Here is a 21,721-nt window from a genome sequence, read left to right on the forward strand (position 1 = left end):
TGAAGAAAGTTCCTGACTCCTGGCTTCGGATTGGCACAGCACCGGCTGTTTCGGTCACTTGGGGAGTGAATCATTGGATGGAACATCTTTCTCTCTGTCTCTCCTCCTCTCTTTATGTCTGACTTTCCAGTAAAAAATGAATAAATTTATACAAAATTAATAAGAAAAGCAAATCTTTTTTAAATGAATGAAAATAAAAACAAACGTATCAAACCTCCAGCAGTATAGCAAAAGCAGTATTGAAAGGGCTATTCATTGTGTATTTTGCATGAAAGTTGTGTAATATCAGAAAGAACATATGATATTTGTCCTTTTGGGATTAACTGGTTCCACAGCTAATGTATGTTAGTATTCTGGATTCAAACCTGTAGAAGGCTGTACATCAGTTTGCTTTCTCAAAGAGTTGCCAGTATAATTAATGTTTCTTTATACAATTTTTATGTATTAAAAAAAGTCACACAAACACGCATAAATGTTACTTGGTTTTTGTGTGTATGATGATTTCATGTCTGTGAAGAAGGATCTGACTCTTAAAAGTTGCTAGGTTAGCTTATTAAATAAGTGTTTCATGGATATTGTCAGAACTTGTTCCTACCTCAGGGCAAAGTACTTTTTGACTCATGGTATAGAAACTTTTAGGATCAGAAACATACATGTATCAGCTTTACTCATGTCTGTGTTCCATGGAGGCAGTAGGAGCACACCATTGGGTAGCTAGAAACATTGATGGAGTTTTGTTGTAGGATAAAACAACTTCAGGAAATTCACCACTACACAGAATGCAGAAAAAAGACTTTTTTTTTTTTTTTTTTTGTGGAGGTTCTATGCCACTTGATTTTCTAAGGTTTCTCGCTGAAAATGTAACCCTGGAAAACAGCCTTAGTGAACTGTTTGTGGCCTCAATTCTTAGAATATCCCAAAAGAAAGGCAGGTATGCATTGTTACCATCTTGGATTCTGGAGAATTTTTAAATGAGTATGATATGTATGACATTCCGTTGAACAATTTGTGTGACCTGGCAGGGTGGGACCAAGTCCATTCTATATGTTTCAGAAAGTATTTATGTAAAGCTATCATACACACAATTTCAAACAACAGAATTAGTGTAACCTGCAGTACTGACTTGGTGATTGTGCCGAATTTCTAGAGGATTTCAGTAGGTCTGACTTTATACACACAAGAAATACTCTTAGGACAATCTAATACCCAGGAACACTCATGTAAGGGAATTTAGATTGACTTGTTTACTTTTGCAAAAGGTGATCTAAATTCTCAGTTTCCCAAAAGAGACAGTCCATCATACATTCTGCCAGTCTGTACAAATATAGAGGCAAAGGGACACATTTATTTTCATCTCAGGATGTGGTAATAAACTGATTTGGAGTTCCATTACATTTGTTTGGCCAAACATGTGCCATGTCACTGAAGACTTATAGCTAGTATTGCATATATAGTATAAATCAAAGCTGCTGAGACATCAGGAGAAGCGGATGAATTTCTATCAGCCAGATAGGAAGTTTTATCTGTTGCTATGTTTCCGTGGAGATGAGAAGTGTTGATCTTCAGGAGTGAATACTGAGGGCAGAGGATGCAGGAACAAATTTTAGTACCAGTCATGCCTACGTGTCTTATGGCATTTGGATTAGGTGATAGACAAAGCAAGAGAGGTTGCCAGTCACAGGTGTGGCTTCCCTCAGGTGGTGTTTGGCCTGAATCTGGTGATTTCACTTACTTGCCTGATTTGCCATACCTTTTTGCATATCAGTTGTATATGTATATACAACTGATATACAAATATGTATACACATGTACACATATATGTATACACATATGTATATATATGTACTATGTCAGTAAATATAATTGCATTTTTCACACTAATTTACTTTTCTAGTATATACCATTCAAATGGAGGGGTTAACTGTGATGGATGTAAAAATATGTGTCTAACATTTTTCAAGATGCAGTTCAGGAGTAGACATATTAAAAAGCCAGAAGATCCAAGCAACTGTCATAAAGAATAATGGTAGGAAATGAGGTCATGGAAACATTAAATAGATCTCTAATTTGGCTCAATTATGACTGTAATTCTTTTAATTAATTAAAAGTTGATTCTATCAGGAATTCATGGGATACTTGCATTGATTTTTCTGCACAAATCTTAATTGTAGCATTTCATGAGTTTTGGCTATTATAACACCCTTTATGACTCCTATTCTGTTAGAAAAAGTATCTACTAAATGTTTTTGGAATATACTATGTTTTTTTCTTGAGCCTCTTGAAAGCTCACACATTGAATTTCCACTGTTTCTTGTAGAAGAGGCTGTGAGACTTCTCATTCTTGTTTTTTGTTCTTTGGGCAGTATTATTGGTGACAATACTACTATTGCTACTAGCAGTACTAACTATTGTAATGAATTTCTCTTTTGTGCCAAGGACTTTAACAAAATTTTGTATGTATTAATTCATCCATACTCATCTTAGCCTTATGAGGTAACTACTTCATATTTTGTCACTGTAAAATAAAGTCACTGAACTATTAAGTTGCATTAAATCATATAATGAGTGATTGCAGACACCAGGTTTAAATCACAGTATTGTTACTCTACAATATGTATATTTGGGGCCTATTTGAAGTTGCCTCCTAACAGTTGAATTTTATGTTATGAATATTCATCCTCATGTATTTAAAGGAAAGAAAATACACACACACACACACACACATATTTAAATTGCATCTTACACTTGCCATAAAAGACATTTATCCTATCTTTTTCAACTTATTTCTTAGTCTGTATTTGTATGTGTTTGGGGCTGATGTGGTTTCTATACTGAATTCTTTCGTGTAGTCTACAAATTAGTGCCCCGAGTCTACCTGAAGTTTTTATTTTCATTTATGCAAGGTAGGAGGCGATTCAGGATTATTTTCAGTGTCTATTCACTACATTTGTCAGTTTGTAAACCAAATTCTTCTAATGTGTCTGATTAGATTAGTGGCTCACAGAGGCTCCAGTATTTTACATAAAATATTCACAGTGTGTTGGGAGTGTGAAACTTGGATGTACTACCAAAAGACATACATTATGTTCCAGGATCTTTTGGCAACTTCAGGGATAGCCTTATAAAACAGATGGAATGAATTTGCTTCTGTTTTGCAATTTTCTACTAAAAAAATATATGCTTACAGTTAAGAATGTCTAATAGCACCTAGACTAGACATCTTGGATAAATAATGATCTCCTAACTAAAAAAAAAAAAATAGTAACAACCAAATTAAATAAAATTGCCAAAGATTTCTTTCCTGTTTTAATATAACATTTTTATGTTTTCAACCTGGCATTAAAAAAAGATAGGAAAATGGTGCAGATTTTTTTAAAGATTTATTTATTTTTAATTGTTTTTAAGATTTATTTATTCTTATTACAAAGCAAGATATACAGAGAGGAGGAGAAACAGAGAGGAAGATCCTCCATCCGATGATTCACTCCCCAAGTGACCAAAACAGCCGATGCTGTGCCAATCCGAAGCCAGGAGCCAGGAACTTCTTCCAGGTCTCCAACGCGGGTGCAGGAACCCAAAGCTTTGGGCTGTCCTCCACTGCTTTCCCAGGCTACAAGCAGGGAGCTGGATGGGAAGTGGAGCTGCTGGGATTAGAACCGGTGGCCATATGGAATCCTAGCGCGTTCAAGGCAAGGACTTTAGCCACTAGGCCACCTGCTGGGCCCTTTCTTATTTATTTAATTTTTTTTGGAAAGGCAGATTTACGGAGAAAAGGACAAAAGTCTTCCAATTTCTGGCTCACTCCCTAAGTGGCCTCAATGGCCAGAGCTGCGCCCACCTGAAACCAGGAGCCAGGAGCTCCTTTCAGATCTCCCAAATTGATACAGGGTCCCAAGATTTTGGGCCATTTTCTGCTACTTTCTCAGGCCGTCGTTAGGGAGTTGGACCAGAAGTGGAGCAGCTGGGACACAGACCAACATCCATATGGGATCCCCACACTTACAGGTGAAGGGTTATCCTTTGAGCCATGGTGTTGGATACAGTGGTACTGATTTTTAAGAAGAATATTCTGTATCATAAAGTACTTTAGTGTAGTAGGCAAGAATAAAAGCGAATGGCAATCCGATTAGCCAGGTGTACTCGACAGTTTTCCATGTCTTCACTTGATCTTAGCCAAAAGGCTGAGAAGTGATAGTTTTCCATGTCTTAATGTTTGTGTGTCCAAAGGAAAAGGTTTAAAGAAGAAAATATCTGTGCAGAAAAGATTTGTAACAATTAGAAAAGAAGTTTTAATAGCCAATATAAGAACCAATGTTTTATGCAAGTTAATCATGATCCACACTTGCTTGGCAAGCCAGGGATATTGCAGAACTTCCATTTCTTGGCTGCTTGAGAAACAAAACCATATTTGCAAAACAAGTAGAAGCTTACTGGAATAAAAACATAATACAGATGCCGATTCTCTTAAATAAACCCGGGCAACCAACTGTGCTTATGTTGGTTAATGTTACCCTGTATAGTGTACTATATTTCTCCTCAATCAGTTTTGTTTTCTCAGAGAAAGTATATGAGAGTACAACATGAGAGATTTTTATTTCATAAATGCCTTGATACATGTTTGGTGAATAATATAATATAGTTTAACCTGTGTTCAAGATATAGGGGGTCTTAAGTATGTTAAATATTTAAATGAAGACTGCATATTAGTCTTTTTTTAATAAAATTATTACTGTATCATACGCGTCAGGTTTATTTATCTCACAGTTCTCACAGTTTAAGGATACAGCACTGGCGTTGGCTTAACTCCAGTGAGGAGCTCATGGCAGATTGCAGGAAGAAAACACATCTTGAAAGAAGTAAAAAACGCAAGTTCCATAGTTTCTGCCAAAGGCGTCTCCAGTTACCTTTAACCTCCTGGTAGGTTCCACCCACAGTACAAACCACCTTTTCCATCAACACCCTTGATTCAGACTTCTTTCAAGTGAAGACTCTGGGGATACACTGAATCATATCCAACTCACAGCAGACTGCCTTTGAAGTAAACAAAACAGAAATTTACACAGAAACTTATTTTAATTACATGAAAAATAGGGGGGCCTGCTTTGTGGCACAGCTAGTTAAGCTGCCGTATAGGATAGTGGTGTCCTATGTCAGAGTGCAAGTTTGGATCCTAATGATTGCTTTTCAGCTTCATGAAAATGCATGATGGCTTTAATACTAGGGCCTCTGCCACGTATTGACCAGACCTGTAGAAGTTTCTGGGCCCTGGTTTTGCATGTCCATGCCTTAGCTGTTTAGCCACTGGGAGAATGAACTACTGAATGGAAGAACTCTTTCTTTCTCTCTCTTTCTCTCTTTATATCATCTTAAATAAATAAGCAGATATATAAATATATATAAATTTTGAATAAATGAAAATGAGGTTTGATTTACTGCTTAATATTTTGGTATGTAGATTCAATAGCCTGTATTTGAATAATCATTAAAATGAAAATGATACGTGTTTTTAGAGTTTTCTAGTAACTAAAGTTTTAATTCAAGTTTTATACTCTTACTAGGATATGACATATACATTTTAATACTCAAAATTAAGTAATTGCTGATTATCTGATATAATAATCTTCATGAGTTTCTTTTAAAATTGTTCTTTTTCTTTCCCTTGCTTAAGCCTCCCAAATTTCATGAGGAGAATAGGGTAGGATATATGTTGTATATAAGGAAGATGAAACATGAAGACAAGTAGCCTATGTATGGTCTCCTCTTCCTGCGATGACAGTCAGTTCCTGTCTTTAATGTCTTTCTGCATCATTTATCATAAAGTGAACCATTTCATCTGGAGATGGCATTTGGTGGCCATTGGTGTTGTATGTATTTTGCAATTGGATATATTTTTTTTCCTCTGATGGACTGAAGAACCCTGTTACAAGACAAAGGCATGTAATATTATAGCTTGTATTGCACCATGCCTTTGATTTAGAAAAGCATAGCACATTAATTGGAAAAGCACATGGGAGAATCCTTGTCTTAAGACTTAGGGCCAGAGTTCTAGTAGTTAATCATTTTGTTTTATAGAATAATAAAATGGAAATGAAATATACAAAATCATTGTTAGCATGTCAGTTTTTTTCTCCAAGAAATCCAAAGTGCTAAAGTCATGTATTGGTTGTGTTTGCACATGGTAGATCTCTTCTTTTGTAAATAATATATATTTGTATACATATGTGCATATATGTGGATCTATACATATATAATCACATACATAATACATATATTATATATACTGAATAACTATAAATTTTAAGTAGATATTTATTGCTTTATTTGGAATTTAAATTTGTTGCTGATGTATACTGACTGTAACAGACAGAAAAATTTCTATTCCTTTATGATGTAGATCATTTGTTATTAATTTAAAGAGTTTCTGCTTCAGTAAATTGCATTTTGATATGTTTATTTTGAGACAAATTTTAATGAAATATTTCATTTGTCTTTGTATTTAACATTGTGTATTCCAAATGTGTCTATGAAATTATGATCAAATGTAGCAAATGATATCAGAATATTTATGGTCTGCTTTATATATGAAATACTGAATTTTATCAGGTAGTTATTGCTCAGTGTAGTGTAAACAAACACATGTGAAATTAATTTTATAGATACTTTCAATTTTAATAATTCTACACATATGTCTATTATTATACCTCTTAGAATTCCTATCGTGATTATGCTTATCATTCTTATATTAATAGGTTGTTTTTCTTATGACAAATTGTTTGTATGCATGCACATCTGTGATGGATATTTCTTATCCACACCAGATGGAGTTGTTAAAGCTAAGTATCTGTTGATTTATTATCTGTAATCACTCTGAGCATCCTGAAAATCCATTTTTTTTTCTGTGTTATGTCTTATTATTAAAGACTGTTCTGCAAAGTGAACTTTAAGCTTGGCCATTAAGAAAATAGAAAGTCTTTACGTTTGACATTGCTATCTTGGTTTCTTACACGAGAGCACTGCGACTTCTACTGTCTCTGGAGCTGGGAAATGGACGTGACACAGACCCATCTGTAGGGCTTCTCTCAGATACGAGACCATATCCCGTGTGATCACAGACTGATTTTTGCTTTTCCATTTTTGGTCCATTTGAAGTACTGAATCAAAGTAAATTCAGAACTTCACTATTTAGCAGCCCGATGTTGTTTAAAATACTGTAGAAGGCATTTATGTTAAAAACAATAAAGATAGAAGAAATCAAGAGCTGTGCATGATAATGGCAGATCTAGTATTGCATCTTAGAATTTTAGCTAATGCATTTGCTAACAACTTTTATTTATTTGGATTTAACTTAAAATTTGAAGGTCTGCTTGCTGATATATTTGATAATATTACATCTCATATATTTCATTTATATGTCCTTTATGCAATAAAATACTATATAGTAATGAAATTTTCTTTTCTTTTTAATATAGCGGAATGTATCCTGCTTTTAAACTGCAGTTCGTCTATGTGGCTTCGACTTAACCAGAGTAGTGTTTGTCTTCGATCTGTGTGTTGACTAGAAATCAAGAAAAGACATGAGGAGATTTGCTTACTGCAAGGTGGTTCTAGCCACTTCACTCATGTGGGTTCTTGTTGATGTCTTCCTACTCCTGTACTTCAGTGAGTGTAACAAATGTGATGACAAGAAAGAGAGATCTTTGCTGCCGGCACTGAGGGGTGAGTGATTCTGAAACAAATGCTGCCTTTCTTTCTTTCCTTTTTTTTTTTTTTTTTTTTTTTGACAGGAGAACTGCAATGACTTGATAAAATTTGGATTGTCGAAATATGAATAGTTTTGCTTCATTGACTGAGAGCATTTCAGCTGAACTATTAATGTACATTTGGTCGTGGGAAGGCTAGTGCACTTTTCTTGGCTGATGATGACCTGCTGCAAGAAATGAGGAGACATAGTTAGCCTCTGCAATATCCTCCAACCTTATAATTATAATGCTCTATGGCTGGAGGAAAAAAATCAGTTAAGGAGGCAATTAAGTTGGACAGGATTTTAAATCTAGGCTCTGAAAGGCCAAAAAGTCCTTGTAAGACATCAGATACCACATCAGAAGGCGAAATACTTCCGTGAGACAGGTGGAGATTTAGCAAACTGAAACTGCACACAACAACCTTAAAGACTTCCAAACTAATAAAAGAATGCTGAAGCCAATTTTTAAAATAACATATATTCATAGCCACATTTAGTTTCTGGGCTTCTAGATTGTTAGTGTTGTACTAAGTGCAAAAGTTAATGTTAAGGATATTATGAAGTTTTTTTTGTGAGGAAAAGAGTTTAATGATTAGAAAGTGAATTCCAAAAAATGAGTTTCTGTAGGTGTTCTTTTGTTCAGTAAAAGCATAGATTCATTTATTGCAGACCGATTCCAAACGATTTTCTGTGTTCTTGTTGATTTTTTTATTTGAAATATCTATAGTTGGTGCTTCTAAAATATTGAAGCATGTTTGATATTAGTTTGGATTTCTGTGTATACAATGATTTTAGTGGCATGCATATTTCTATGAAATGTTATAACACATAAAATTTAGTTGAGATGATCTGATTGTATGACAATTAGGGAAATGTGGAAGAGCATTTCCAAACATTCACTTTAGTTCAAGGAATATATTGAATGTCTTAGATTTGCTTCAGATTGCAAAAATGCTTTTGCTCAGTTGGAGAAATTCGAAATATCCTCTTCCATCTGAATGAGTCTAAATCTCTTCCTGTAGCTTAATGCCAAAACGGATAAAAATGTGCCTTGGAAGTGACTGCGCCTTGACCCATTTTGTATGCCATTAAACTATATTTCTTCAGAGAGGAGAACTTTTGGGTACATCAGTTCTTGGTAAATGAAATGGGATTGATTTGCTGATTTTTAGTTAAAACCGTAGAATAAATCAGCTTTCTCTGCTTCTTCGTTACAGTCAGTTGAGCTGCTGCTTGGCTAAAAGTGGAAATGTGTTTTGATGGATCATAGCTGTTTAGAATCATTACTTTGCTTTTGTTGAATGGAGACATCTAGCTTGGTCAAAAAATACATATATATAACCTGATTCAGCAAAACTCTGACAGCCATTTCTTCTTGAACCAAAAATATACCATTTTTCTGATACAAGTCCTTGGTCCTCACTCTTAAATCTTCAGATATAAAATTTCATTATGCCAGGCAACATTAGTAACTTTTCCCTATATTTTATTTTTAAAGTAAAACTGTATTTCCTTTGTTTCTAAAACTTGTTATTCTAGTGTTTTGGGGTGGTTATAACAAAACAACGTTGACCAGCACATTATATAAAGCAACAAAATGTATATTTCCCAATTTGAGATACTGGTGCACCTTAGATCGTGTTGGTGATGTGTGTGTCTCAAGAGGACGTGTACTTCACAAAATGCTTTCTTCTCACCTCAGTTAAAAAGGGGCTGAGGAATCTGTCTGGGGCCTTACTCACCAGGACAATAATTCCTTTCTTGAGGGCTCTACTCTCAGGACCTCATCTCTTCCTGTGCCCTTACCTACTAAAACCATCCTACAACCTTGAAGATTAGGATTTCAACATATAAATTCTAGAGGGACAAAGAAGTTCAGTTCACTGTACTTATGGTTTTATTGAAACACTGATCTTGAAAAATGGAAGTTGTACTTGAGGGCTTTAATTTCATTTTCTATTGGTTATTTCAGAGTATGTGTTTAGGAACTTGTATCATATGTTTCATATTATATATTTTCTGTCATGTTTCTGTCTCATTAAATATATATTCACCTAAAACAAGTAATTTACAAAATCATTACAAACAAAGTCTAACAAAATAATTAGTTACAGATAAAAATACTAAATTTTCTTTGGATTAAAATGATTCCAGTACATCTAGGATAAGTGGGAAAAAAAGTAGTAGGGTTATTTCTAATTAAATCACAAGTTAACTTTTCCAGCAATTGAGACTACAATGTTGACACTAAAAACCAGATATCTATAATGTATTAGAGTAAATATTCTTAAACACTGAAAACAGTGAGTATAAGGAAAAATATTAAATTTGTTAAAATGGAAAATATTTGTTTATTCAAACATAAAGTAAATTGGAGTTTGAAAATTCTGCAAGACATTCAGATACAAACTGGCAAGTATGAAGTAGTGTACATAAGTGAATTATGTATGTTTCATATATATAATAGCATTTCTAATATTAATACAGAAAGCCAGATAATCTTAAAGCAGAAAAGGCACACTAGGTTTGAATAGATGCTTCATTAAACAGAAAACAAATATGACAAATACATTTCTTTTTTTTTAAGTTTTTTTATTGTATTTTTGACAATCTTTACATAGTTAATTAGGGTAAAAAGGTTCAAGGGCTATAGGAAAGTGGGTAAGACCATTTTTCCATATTGTTTCCTTCATGTTTAAAGGGGTGTATTAAGGGAGAAGACCCACCCAGTTTCCCACCCTCCCCAGGTCCCGGATGTAGGGCATGCTCCGAGGTTCTTGCTCAAGTGGTTTTGATAGTTCACCAGTTATGAATCGCTGCCAGTCTTGCCACTCCAAGCACGATGAGGTCTTAGAAGAATCCACTGATTGACATAGTCCATTAGAGACTCCGTGTGCCCTGTATTTCGTTGCCAAAATATAGCTGAGATGATTGATTGACCTGTTCTGTCTTCTGTCTTTTCTTGGTTAGGGTTCTGAGTCCAGCATTTCAATTGGGGTGATCTCCAAAGAAACTTTGTCTGAGGTGTTCTCAGACCAGATTCTTGTATGTACTAGCAAGTATAGGGCCCGGCACAGTCCATCACCATGATCATCTGGTGGTTGCAGTCGCTGGGTTGGTTCTGTTTTCAGCCCCGACTTCCACTGGAATCAATGGGTGTTTCAGTCCAGTCTGGTTCTGCCCAGCACATACACAGCCCTTGCATAAACAAACGGGAGCTGCAGCCTAGCTGGAGCGACCCATAATAACTGCCACCAGGTACACCCCCTACCCTGGTTTGCCAGAATGTGTAGCAGTAGTACGACCTGTCCCACACCCCATTTGGCTTTCGTACATGTCAATGGGTATTAAAGCTTAGTTCCATCTAGCCAGCTCCATTATGCAGTCCACACAGATGTTGTTGGGTGCCTTTCTGTCTAGCCACTCCATCCCCTGTCCTAGTTTTCGTGCCCTCCTGTGGGAGTGGTAACCCAAGAGGGAGGAGCCCACTGTTTCCCTCCCAGGTCCCTCCCACTTCCAGATTATGCACTCTCCAGGTAGTTCTGTGGTTTGACTTGACAAAATTAGCCCCCAATGCCAGGTTCTGCCAGCTGATGCTGTGGCTAAGCCCAAACAACCTTCACCCACTCTAATTTTGTTTGCACCAGTAGGAACAATCAGCCCAGCCTGGCTTTTCCCTGATCTAGTCCACATGAGGCGCACAGGTGTGTAGCCCTTCTTAGTCTGGTCTGCCCCCATTCCAGCTCACTCTCTCCAGTGGGAGTAGCTATCCAGCAAAGGAATCCCCCTCCCCCATATTCCCCCTGCTGGCTCTGCCCCCTGCATTCCTGGTTCTCACGCTTGCTGGTTGGGCATTGCGGTCACATCTGGTACAGACAACCTCACCTTGGCATTCCATATTGTGCACTGGTTTTTGTTGCGACCGAACCCGGCTCAACCCACACTGTTTTGGTGCTTGGATTTGTCAGTGGATGACGAGAACTGATTCAGCCTGGTCTGCCCCCGACCCATGCCAAATGTATGCCAGTGGGTAACTTTCCATGGTCTGTTCTGCGCTGTTTCCTATCATATTTCTTGCCTTTACCTGCCGGGTCTATGTCCTGCCAGAGGAGTTGCCCAGGCTCCTCCATCAGAACCTCTCCCAATGCCAGATTTTGCACATATCAGTGGGTCATTGAGCCAGCCCTACTCAGTTTCCCTCCTGTCCTAGCAGGAACAGTGGCTTTTCTTGACTGGCCATCAACCCAAACTGGTTCTTGCTGTTGGATGTTTCAGCCCAGCCATAGCTTGTTCATACCCACATAGAGCTCACACATGTCTCAGTAGGGGTTGAGACCTTGCCTAGTCTATCCCACATCTACCCTGGTCCTCCAGGACACCAGAGGGTGTTGGAGTCTGGCCCGACCTGGTGCGTGTTGTCCCAGTCCACACTTGTGCCAAGGGAAACTACACCTGTGTCCTGACCAGAATGCAGCCCCCATTCCAGCTCGTGCGCCCCTTGGTGGGAACCTCAACCCAGCTAGGGTTTTTCCCTTAGCTCCCCAACCGGGCCTGTTCCAAACCACAAATCACGTGCATGCCAGTGGTTGCTCTGACTCAGCTTGGCTCAGCCCCTCACCTGTCCTGACCTCTGACTTAGACACTGTGGCTTATCGTTCCTGGCTCACGCAGACCAATAGGTGCAAGAGACTAGCTCAGCATGACCTGTGCTCCAACCTGGTCTCTAGTTTCGCTTGTGGGCTAAGATTTGCTCAGTCCTGCCCAGTCCACCCTGTTCCATTACCAGTTGACACATTACCCAGCTGTTGGAGCTACTTTGCCCAGCTTGTCCGACCCCCAGGTCTGGACCACATGTTCACCAGCAGGAGCTATGACTCGCCAGGGGAGTTTCCCAAGTTCCTCCACTTAATCCACTCCCAGACCCTGTTCTCATACATGCCATTGGGTTTTAGGCCAGGTTCCGGTGAAGTCTGCCCTTCCATTTGGCCTTGTATGAGCTGGTGAACATTGCAGCCCAGCCCACCCCACACCCTATTCAGGATGCACATTTGGGTGCTGCTGCCTTGACCAGTGACAAATACATTTCTAAAGTGATGATTATCACCGGTTTTACTCAGGGAAATGCATATCAAGGATGGAGTGACATTGTACTTATATCTATCCAGTTGGAAGAAATTAAAAAAGATGTATGCCTCAGTAGAGATAGTGGATATCTAGGCTTTTTTTTGGGTTAAATATATCAAAGAACAGCTTTTTTTTTCCCCCAAAATATTAGTGTCTGTCTGAGCATTCATCATCGCATATCCAAAATAATTTCTTTAACATAGTCAAGTTTGTTTATTACACTGCTATTCATAAAAACAAAATGTAAGACTAAGGAATGGAGTTATGAATGGAAACATTATGTTAGTACCAGTAAATATTATATTCAAAATATATTTGCTGAGGCTTCATCAACTTGAATAATGATTGAAAAATAGAATAGTAAGTCAAGTATAAAAGTTAGACCCCCAGGGTTACATGCCATAATTCTTCTGTAAAAAAAAGCTGTTTTTCAAATGTATACATTTTAAGAATACAGGGAATGGCAAGACCTTACACAATGAGGCTGATTATGAAGATAGGATTGAGGATTTTGGCTTTCTTTATATGGGAAGGCAGGCATGGGATGACAGTGGGCATTTTATCTGAATGTAGGGCATTATTTGAGTCCTGGACTTGTTTTGGGATATTTGATGTGTCTAACATTACATGAAATCCTAAATCCCTATGTTAAGATCTACCAAATCAATTTAAGAAGCAGGAAGTCTCTTAATGGATCTGATAAATGCAGAATCACATTTGTGTTACAGGAACATAGCTGGAAACAATAATAGTCAGTTGGAGCACAGCCACTCTTTTCAAGGATACTGGGGAGGAAACTGTGGCAGCACCAGGGGCTCTGGGGAGGAAGCAGTGCCTGCTTAACAGAATGGTGGTGGTGAGGTGTCAGTGAAGTCAGTAGGAAATGAGAGATGTTTAAGATCTCAGAGTAATAGGCTAGATGACTGGCTGGATAGGGCAAATATGGGAGATGGAAGTTTCAAGGACAAGTCTCAGATTTCTTGCAGGATGCTGTTTGACCTAATTTCCTGAGAGAGTGTAGGGTGTAGGAGGATAGAATATGAGAGTGGACACTGAGTTCATATTGGACATGCTAAGTTTGAGACACATATTCAACAACTGATCGGAAAGTTTTAGTAGGCATTTTGCCTCTATTTTTTAATCCTCAATTTAAAAATTAAAATTATTTTATAGACATTTTAATAAAATTAGATTACATCCTTTAAAAAATTGAGCACACTGGCTATGATTGAATCTTTGGTCCTGAGTCAGTATACTAATTTTTCTCATTAATTATTGGATGATGATATAAAATAGATGATTACAGGATCTTTTCTGCAACATGTACACAAGGCCAAATAGTATATACAAATACTGAATCCTGTTTCTGTCTGTGCTTTGTAAAGAAACACTTTTGGGTAGCATAAGCAATTGTTAGGGCGCATATAAATATTTTTATGTCACTCTGGTGCCACCTAGAAATAAGATGCTCTAAAAGACATTTCTGACTAATATTGAGTTATGCAGCTCCCAGAGTGGATGTGCTGGAATAGCTATTTGAAGAGAATAGATATTTTAAAATGGCAGTGATTCTGCTGGTACACCTGTAGTCACTCTGGGGGAGATTCAGGTCATGTGACAGTTTTGCTTCAATACCCTGCCAAGGTGAATCTTAGTCCTGGGTCATCACTGGCTTCTGTCCTCAGGCTATTGCATAAATCTTGGCTCTCAAATGACTTCTACAACATGAGATGAATGCAAATCACATTTTTAAAAGTCATACATGTCGGGCCCGGCGGCGTGGCCTGGCGGCTGAAGTCCTCGTCTTGAGGGCCCCGGGATCCCATGTGGGCGCTGGTTCTGATCCCGGCGGCTCCGCTTCCCGTCCAGCTCCCTGCTTGTGGCCTGGGAAAGCAGTCGAGGACGGCCCAGTGCATTGGGACCCTGCACCCGCGTGGGAGACCCGGAGGAGGTTCCGGGTTCCCGGCATCGGGTTGGCGCGCATCGGCCCGTTGCGGCTCACTTGGGGGGTGAATCATCGGACGGAGGATCTTCCTCTCGGTCTCTCCTCCTTTGTGTATATCTGGCTGTGGTAGAATGAATAAATCTTTAAAAAAAAAAAGTCATACATGTCCCCACATGAGTTATTATATATTTATACTTTTTTGTTCAATGACAGAAATATCTTAATATTTTACTTTTGTTCAGTCCATAGCTAATCAGTGTGGTTTGAGAATAGAAATGGTGGTATAGAAATAACATTATGGAAAGAATCTGCTTAAACATCCCAAGATCTTATCATCACAGAGGTCAGAGTGATATGGTGTTACGTTATTCTGAAAGGGAATGGAACCCACTCTTTATGCTGAGTTTTAAATATATTACACATTCATAGGCATGAAATAAAATTGATTTTCAAAAACAAAGATCTGCTTTCATGGAAGAAGAGGCAATGATTTTACTAGAATGACTAATAATTTTGCATACCAACTATTATAAAATATTTATAAAAATAACTTATTTAAATTTCAAGAAGTACAGTAGGTATAATAATAATAACTATCATTATTATAGTTAGGAAATTGAGGCAGAATTGATACTGACCTTATTTTCTTTGACTGCCTTACATTAGAAATTAACTAGACATAGGTGTTTTATTTCAGTGAATTAAGCTGAGAAGACCCATATGCAGAATAGCTAGATTTGAGTGCTAGCTATTCTGCACTTGTAATACAGCTTCTTTTGCTTATATGCCTAGGTGGCAGCGGAGGCTGACCCAGAGAATCAGGCTTCTGCAACCAATGCAGAAACCCCAGGTGGAGCTTGTGACTCCTGGCTTGAATCTGGTCTATGTCTGACTGTTAACGGTATTAGAGGAGTGAAGTAGCTGATGAAAGATCTGTCTCTCTCCATTTCCAATACATCAAAAATATATCATTTTTTAAATGAAGAAATTGATAAGAGGCCAATATATGACAACTCAGAGAAGGATTTTGGGGATTTATGCTTGGGCATTAAGGAGACCTCACAGAGAAATGATATTTCCACAGCTGCCTTCCAGATGGATGCTGAACAGATGTTTTTACTGGGTCAGGGAGGTGTGGATACTCCTTGGTATGTAGTTACACTCTCTGAATGCATGACATTTTGGCACCTAGGTTTGCACACCTTTGTGTTCTGTGCACTTGTCTTTTTGACAACTGTGCTCAAAGTGACAGTTACTCAAATCCTCTCTCTTGGAAGGTCATGTATCAGTCCTACTTGGCTATTACCAGCATTGACACAGTTTGTGCAAGTTCCAAATTGAATAGGACTGAGTCTTCTGCCCCTGGTATGTGGATACACTTGCTCTGATTGACCTGGACCTGTATATTGATATACAGTTAAGTCAAGAGACAGGTACCTGTGAAGTCTGTTAGGGCTTCATTGGTGACTCCTGTTCCTCTCCTATGTCAGAATGAAGCAAAGGAGGCCTGCCAAGGTTTTAAGAACCATTAAAATAAAATTCAGTTATTACACAATCAATTCAATAAAAGAGCCATCAATAAATTGGCTGTTTGTAGCACAACTTCAAGTTTTGATTTGGATGACAATGCCGAAATGCATATGCTAAGAACTTGAATTGATTGTTTTGCCATTATTCTTAGAGACACTCAGGATTTGCAGGTCTCCTTGGACAATGGAGAGTGTTAATTTCAACCCGGAAAAATAATTAATAGAAATTGTTCAGATTGTTCAGCTTGCAGTCATTTGTGAAGCAGTTATCACCTTTGCTGGCATTCTCACACTCTGCAATGTCATTTTTTTCTACTTAGCCCAAACCATCACTTCTCAGAAGTAAGGGAAATCAAGAAAGGGAGCGTAGTTGCTGACCCATACCTGCACATTTTCCTTGGTTGTGCCACTTTGACTGTTTTTCACTCATAAATCCAGGCACAGATGGCCTTGCTGGCTAGGATTTTGACAGTGGACTATTGTCAGCCATTTGCTTCCTAAATGATCTACTTCTCATAGCCATGCTCTCGTTTATTAAACAGCCAATGTGTGTTGATATTTGTGTGATTAATATTTGGTGCTTCAGGGAATATCTGTGTCTGAGGGAAGCTGAAGGCAAGTAGATTAAAGTACTAAAATTAACAGCAAATTTTCTGTTTTATAAAATACATCCCTTTATCTTTTGGGAAAGATAGAAGGTATGATTGATTGAAATGCATTGCCATTGTTAACATGGCACTGTATAAATCATGATGACTCCTGGAATTTTCAGGTAATAATATTCATAGCCTTAACAAGAAGTACTGCATATAGACTTTGCCAAGTTGATTAAGGCCATATGTTTCCCAGGTGATTTTCCATCAGTTCTATAAATTATGTTCAAAAATTAATAGGCCTTATAAAACTTTGGCCTCTGATGTTTGCCTTCATCTTTCATACTCATATCCACAAAAAGCTTTGATTATTCTACCAGGCAAAACTCACAGCTCTACTCTTCATTCTAGCTTCTTGCTAGTGCATACCCTGGGAGGCCGTAGATGGTAATTCAAGTTAGTGAGTTCCTGTTGAGCTGTTGACTCCAAGCCCTGGCTGATAAAGGCATTTCTAGAGTGAAACAGAGATGGAAGATTCAGTTTTCATGTTTCTTCACTGTGTTTTCCCTATTATCTTCTGCCTTTTGGATATGCAAAATAAAATAAAATTAAAAAGAAGAATAATTATCTTTTAAAAACATTACAATGGATAATTCTTAGCTCTAATTGTCAGTTTTACGTAGACTATTTTAAAAATTAATTTTCCAGCAGCTTTGAAGACGTACCCATTTAAAAATGATAGATGGAGATATAGGTTACTTTTAATTTCCTCAGGTTTTTCAGATTTAGTGAGAAGGAAGAAAGGATTCAAAGCTTGGATTGTCAGGTTTTAGGTTTGTACCTTGAACTACCATACTATGCTGTGTCCTAAATTTAACTGTGCTTTGAGTCTCTGTAAAATGCTTATTTCTAATATATTACATACTATTTATATAATATTTATAGCAACAAGGGTATTTGCAAAGGATGCAGAGCTAGCTCATAACTTACGATAACTTTAGAAAGAGTATGTCTGTGACATTCAGGAACCTTAATTCAGACATTAGCAATCTGACACTCTGCATGCATGTAACCATAGGTTCTAGTTTTCCGTAGCAGTGATCATTGACAGCAATCTTCTGAAGACTTAGAATAATTAAAAATAGAAAAAAGGAGTTAATTATTGTTTTCAAATTGATAAGGATAATGATATCAATATTTTATTCTTTCATTCAGTGAAAGTACCAGATTAGTTACTAGTAATGTATAAGTAGAATTTAATCAGAAATTTGTCTGAAAGAATCACCCAGTCTCCTAAAGACCAAAAAATAACAACATTGCAAAGTAGAAAGCCATAGCTTTTGTAAGACAGCAACCAAAATGACTTAACAGGCTGCTCCTTGGCCTACAGAGCTGACAGCCCATGTGGACACTGCATTAAGTCCTGGCGGCTCCACTTCTGATCCAGCTTCCTGCCTGTGGACTGAAAAAGCTGAGGAATGGTTCAAGCCCTTGGACCCATGAACTCACGTGGGAGATATGGAAAATTTCCTTTCTGCTGGCTACTGATCAGCTCAGCTCCGTCCATTGTGGCCATTTCGGGAGTGAACCAGCAGATGGAAGATCTGTTTCTCTTTTTCTCTTTGTAAATCTGCCTCTCAAATTAAAGTAAATATGAATCTTAAAAAAATCTTTGAGAGAATAATGGCTACATATACATGTGAAAATTGGAAGGAAGGATTATCAGGACAAATAAAGTACCAATGGAAATTTGCATTTCCTCAACTATAGAATTTAGTGCATTAGTTGTTAAGAACAAAATCAAAGATAAAAGGAATTTCTAGAGTTTTGGTAGAAATGTGTAATAAAGACAAATTTTACAGAACTTTAGTTGAGGGAAAGGAATTTTCACTTGTTTGCTAAAAACAAGCTATTCACTCAGTGTTTCTGGAAGAGGAAGTATGTGTTGATATTCAAATTCAGAAGGAGATATTATGCTATGAATTAGATATGTAAGACAACAGTTCAAAGGTACTTTATGTTTATTTAAATGAAGACATAATAAGTTATTAGTTAAGACCATTTGGGATATAGAAAAAGATGGCCGACTGCAGAGAGCTGGTGTAGGGTGGAGTAGGGAAGGAGGGGAGCCGATCCAGCAGAGAAACAGGCCAGGAGGCGCGAAACTGTAGGGAGAAGAGCGAGAAGGTCACTGGAGTTCACTAAAGCAAGAAGATCTACACAGCGTGAAGGAACAGCCGCAAAAAGTAGGAAAGAAAATACAGCACTCCGCGAGAAACCTGGTGAGTCACGATCCCAGGCAGGGGGAAGGCGGCAGAGGCTCAACCGCCCCAGGGAAAACAGAGGCGGCTGGAAGGATAGGCGCCCACACCGACAGGGGCACCAGTCCCCTGGAAGGCAGGAGCCCCCAGAGGAGGCTACTGGACTGATCATTGGGTGCATTATCCCTGCAGAAGTGGAGGAAAAGCTGGGGAGATTTCCCAGAAGCTTGCCTACCCGCTGCTCAGCGGCTCTGGGAGAGTGCAGAGGGAACAGGAGCAGCACTGTGGGACTGGGGCTCAGAGATCCCCATATCGGCTCCGAGCTGTGGACTGGCTGCGGGAGAGTCAGTGGATCCTGTTGCTGGACTCGCCCTGAGCCCCAGAGGCTGGGCAACGCTCGACAGGGCCTCACGTCCTGGGCAGAGGAGCAGACTAGTGGGGGCACGTTTCACCTAAAGGGCTCTGTGCCTCTCAGAGATCCGCTTCCATCCTTGAGAGAGTGCAGCTGAGGAAGTGGCTTCTTCAGGGCGGAGTCCCCAGCTGGGCTCAGCTAGAGAGGCCAGACCTTAGTGGGCTCAGCTGAACTGGCCGGACAGGTTTTCCCAGCAGGAGCCCGCTTGGAAAGACCTGCCTGTGGTGTTGCAGCCCTCGGCGGAGCAGCGCTTCCGAGTTTGGCACTGGGGCCGCGGAGATCTCCAGCCCAGCACAGGCCGGGGTTGGGGATTTTAGGCTCCGAGCAGCAGGAGCCCTTGCTGTGCTAACCTCAAGCCCTGAAGGAGAGTCTCGGCTCAGCACTCAGGCAGAGACCCCCGCTGTATTAGCCTTGTGACCCAAAGCCCAGGCGCGGCTCGGCAGAGTGAATCTGTAGGGAACTGCCTTTGAGAGGGAGCCACAGGGGAAGGGGCCTGGCACTAGGGCTGGCCCACAAAGCCTCCTGACCCAACTCGGGGCTGTGATCTACAGACCCTGAAAGCAGCTGGTGACTCAGGCAGTAAGCCCTGCTGGGCTCAGCCGGAGACCCCAAACCAGAGCCGGCTCAGCTGAATCACCGCTAAAATCTCAAAACAACAAGAAGTAAAAACACAATGAGGAGAAGTATCAGAAAAAGCAATGACCCAGAGGAAAGATCAAGCACTCCCTCCCAATACAACCAAAAACTAATCCCAATATCTGAGATGCAAGATGAAGACATAGAGGAACTATCAGATAAGGACTTTAAGAAGCTAATGATGAAATTCGTCAGAGAGAGTGAAAAGCGCTGGGAAGAGTCTAAGGCATTCGAAAACCATATCACTGCAGAAATAAATCAAGTCAAAAAGGGAATCCTTGATATAGAGAACAAAATTGAAAGCCTAACCAACAGAATGAACACAGCAGAAGACAGAATATCAGAATTGGAAGACAATCAGAATGAAAGGCAGCAGCTCATCAAACAGTTGGAGACAAATCTAGAGAAAGCCAATAGGTCCATACAGGAAATGAAAGACAACCTCAAAAAATCAAATATTAGAATAATAGGCCTTCCCGAAGGAGTGGAAAAGGAGACAGGCTTGCAACGAGTGCTCAATGAGATAATACAGGAGAACTTCCAGAATACTGGAAATATAAATCTAGCACAAATCCAGGAAGGACAAAGAACCCCCAGTAGATACGACCCAAACAAATCGTCTCCCAGACATGTGGTCCTCAAGCTACCTTCAAGTGAATACAAGGAAACCATTCTAAGACAAGTAAGAAAAAAGGATAAGATTACTTTCAGGGGAAGGGAAGTCAGGATCACAGCCGACCTATCAGAAGAAACGCTCCAAGCAAGGAGAGAATGGGGTAAAACCTATCAAATCCTGAAACAAAACAACTGCCAACCAAGAATAATGTACCCAGCAAAGCTCTCATTTATATTTGAGAATGAAATCAAATACTTCAACAGTAAAGAGAAACTCGAAGAATACATCAACACGAAACCAGCTCTGGAAAATCTCCTCAGGAAGGTGCTAAACCCAGAAAGAAAAAATACAAACCAAAATCAAAGATGGCAAATGGGAAGACCTCCCCACTAAAATCCATACAAGAAAAGTCAACCAATCAAAAACTCTAATAGTCGCAAATACACACTTGCACACTTACACTCATGGCAGCCCAAAACCAATTCCTCTCAATATTATCTCTAAACACAAATGGCTTAAACTCACCAATCAAAAGGCATAGATTAACGGAATGGATCATCAAACAGCACCCAACTATATGTTGCCTACAAGAGACACATCTAACCAGAAAATCCTGTAAGAAATTTAAAGTGAAAGGATGGAAAAAGACATTTCATGCCAATGGACGAGAAAAAAAGGCTGGTGTAGCTGTTCTAATCTCAGATGACCTAGACTTCAAGCTGACAGACATCAAAAAGGACAGAGAAGGACATTATATATTGGTGAAGGGACTGATCCATCAAGAAGTAATTACAATCGTGAACATATATGCACCTAATTCCAATGCGCCTAGCTACGTGAAGCAACTACTTACAGACTTAAGGG

The 21,721-nt window shown here is 38.9% G+C and overlaps 1 protein-coding gene across 1 annotated transcript in view; it reads left to right on the forward strand.

Annotated features, from left to right (window-relative positions):
- GALNT13 (polypeptide N-acetylgalactosaminyltransferase 13) overlaps nt 1–21,721 on the forward strand; it is a 427,420-nt gene that overhangs the window by 20,668 nt on the left and 385,031 nt on the right. The window contains exon 2 of the mRNA XM_004577161.4: nt 7,470–7,716. Within this exon, the coding sequence (XP_004577218.1) occupies nt 7,575–7,716 (142 nt within the window). The 5' untranslated portion in view covers nt 7,470–7,574. The remainder of the gene's footprint in view (nt 1–7,469; nt 7,717–21,721) is intronic.

The sequence above is a fragment of the Ochotona princeps genome, chromosome 5 (assembly GCF_030435755.1).
Source record: "Ochotona princeps isolate mOchPri1 chromosome 5, mOchPri1.hap1, whole genome shotgun sequence".
NCBI lineage: Eukaryota > Metazoa > Chordata > Mammalia > Lagomorpha > Ochotonidae > Ochotona > Ochotona princeps.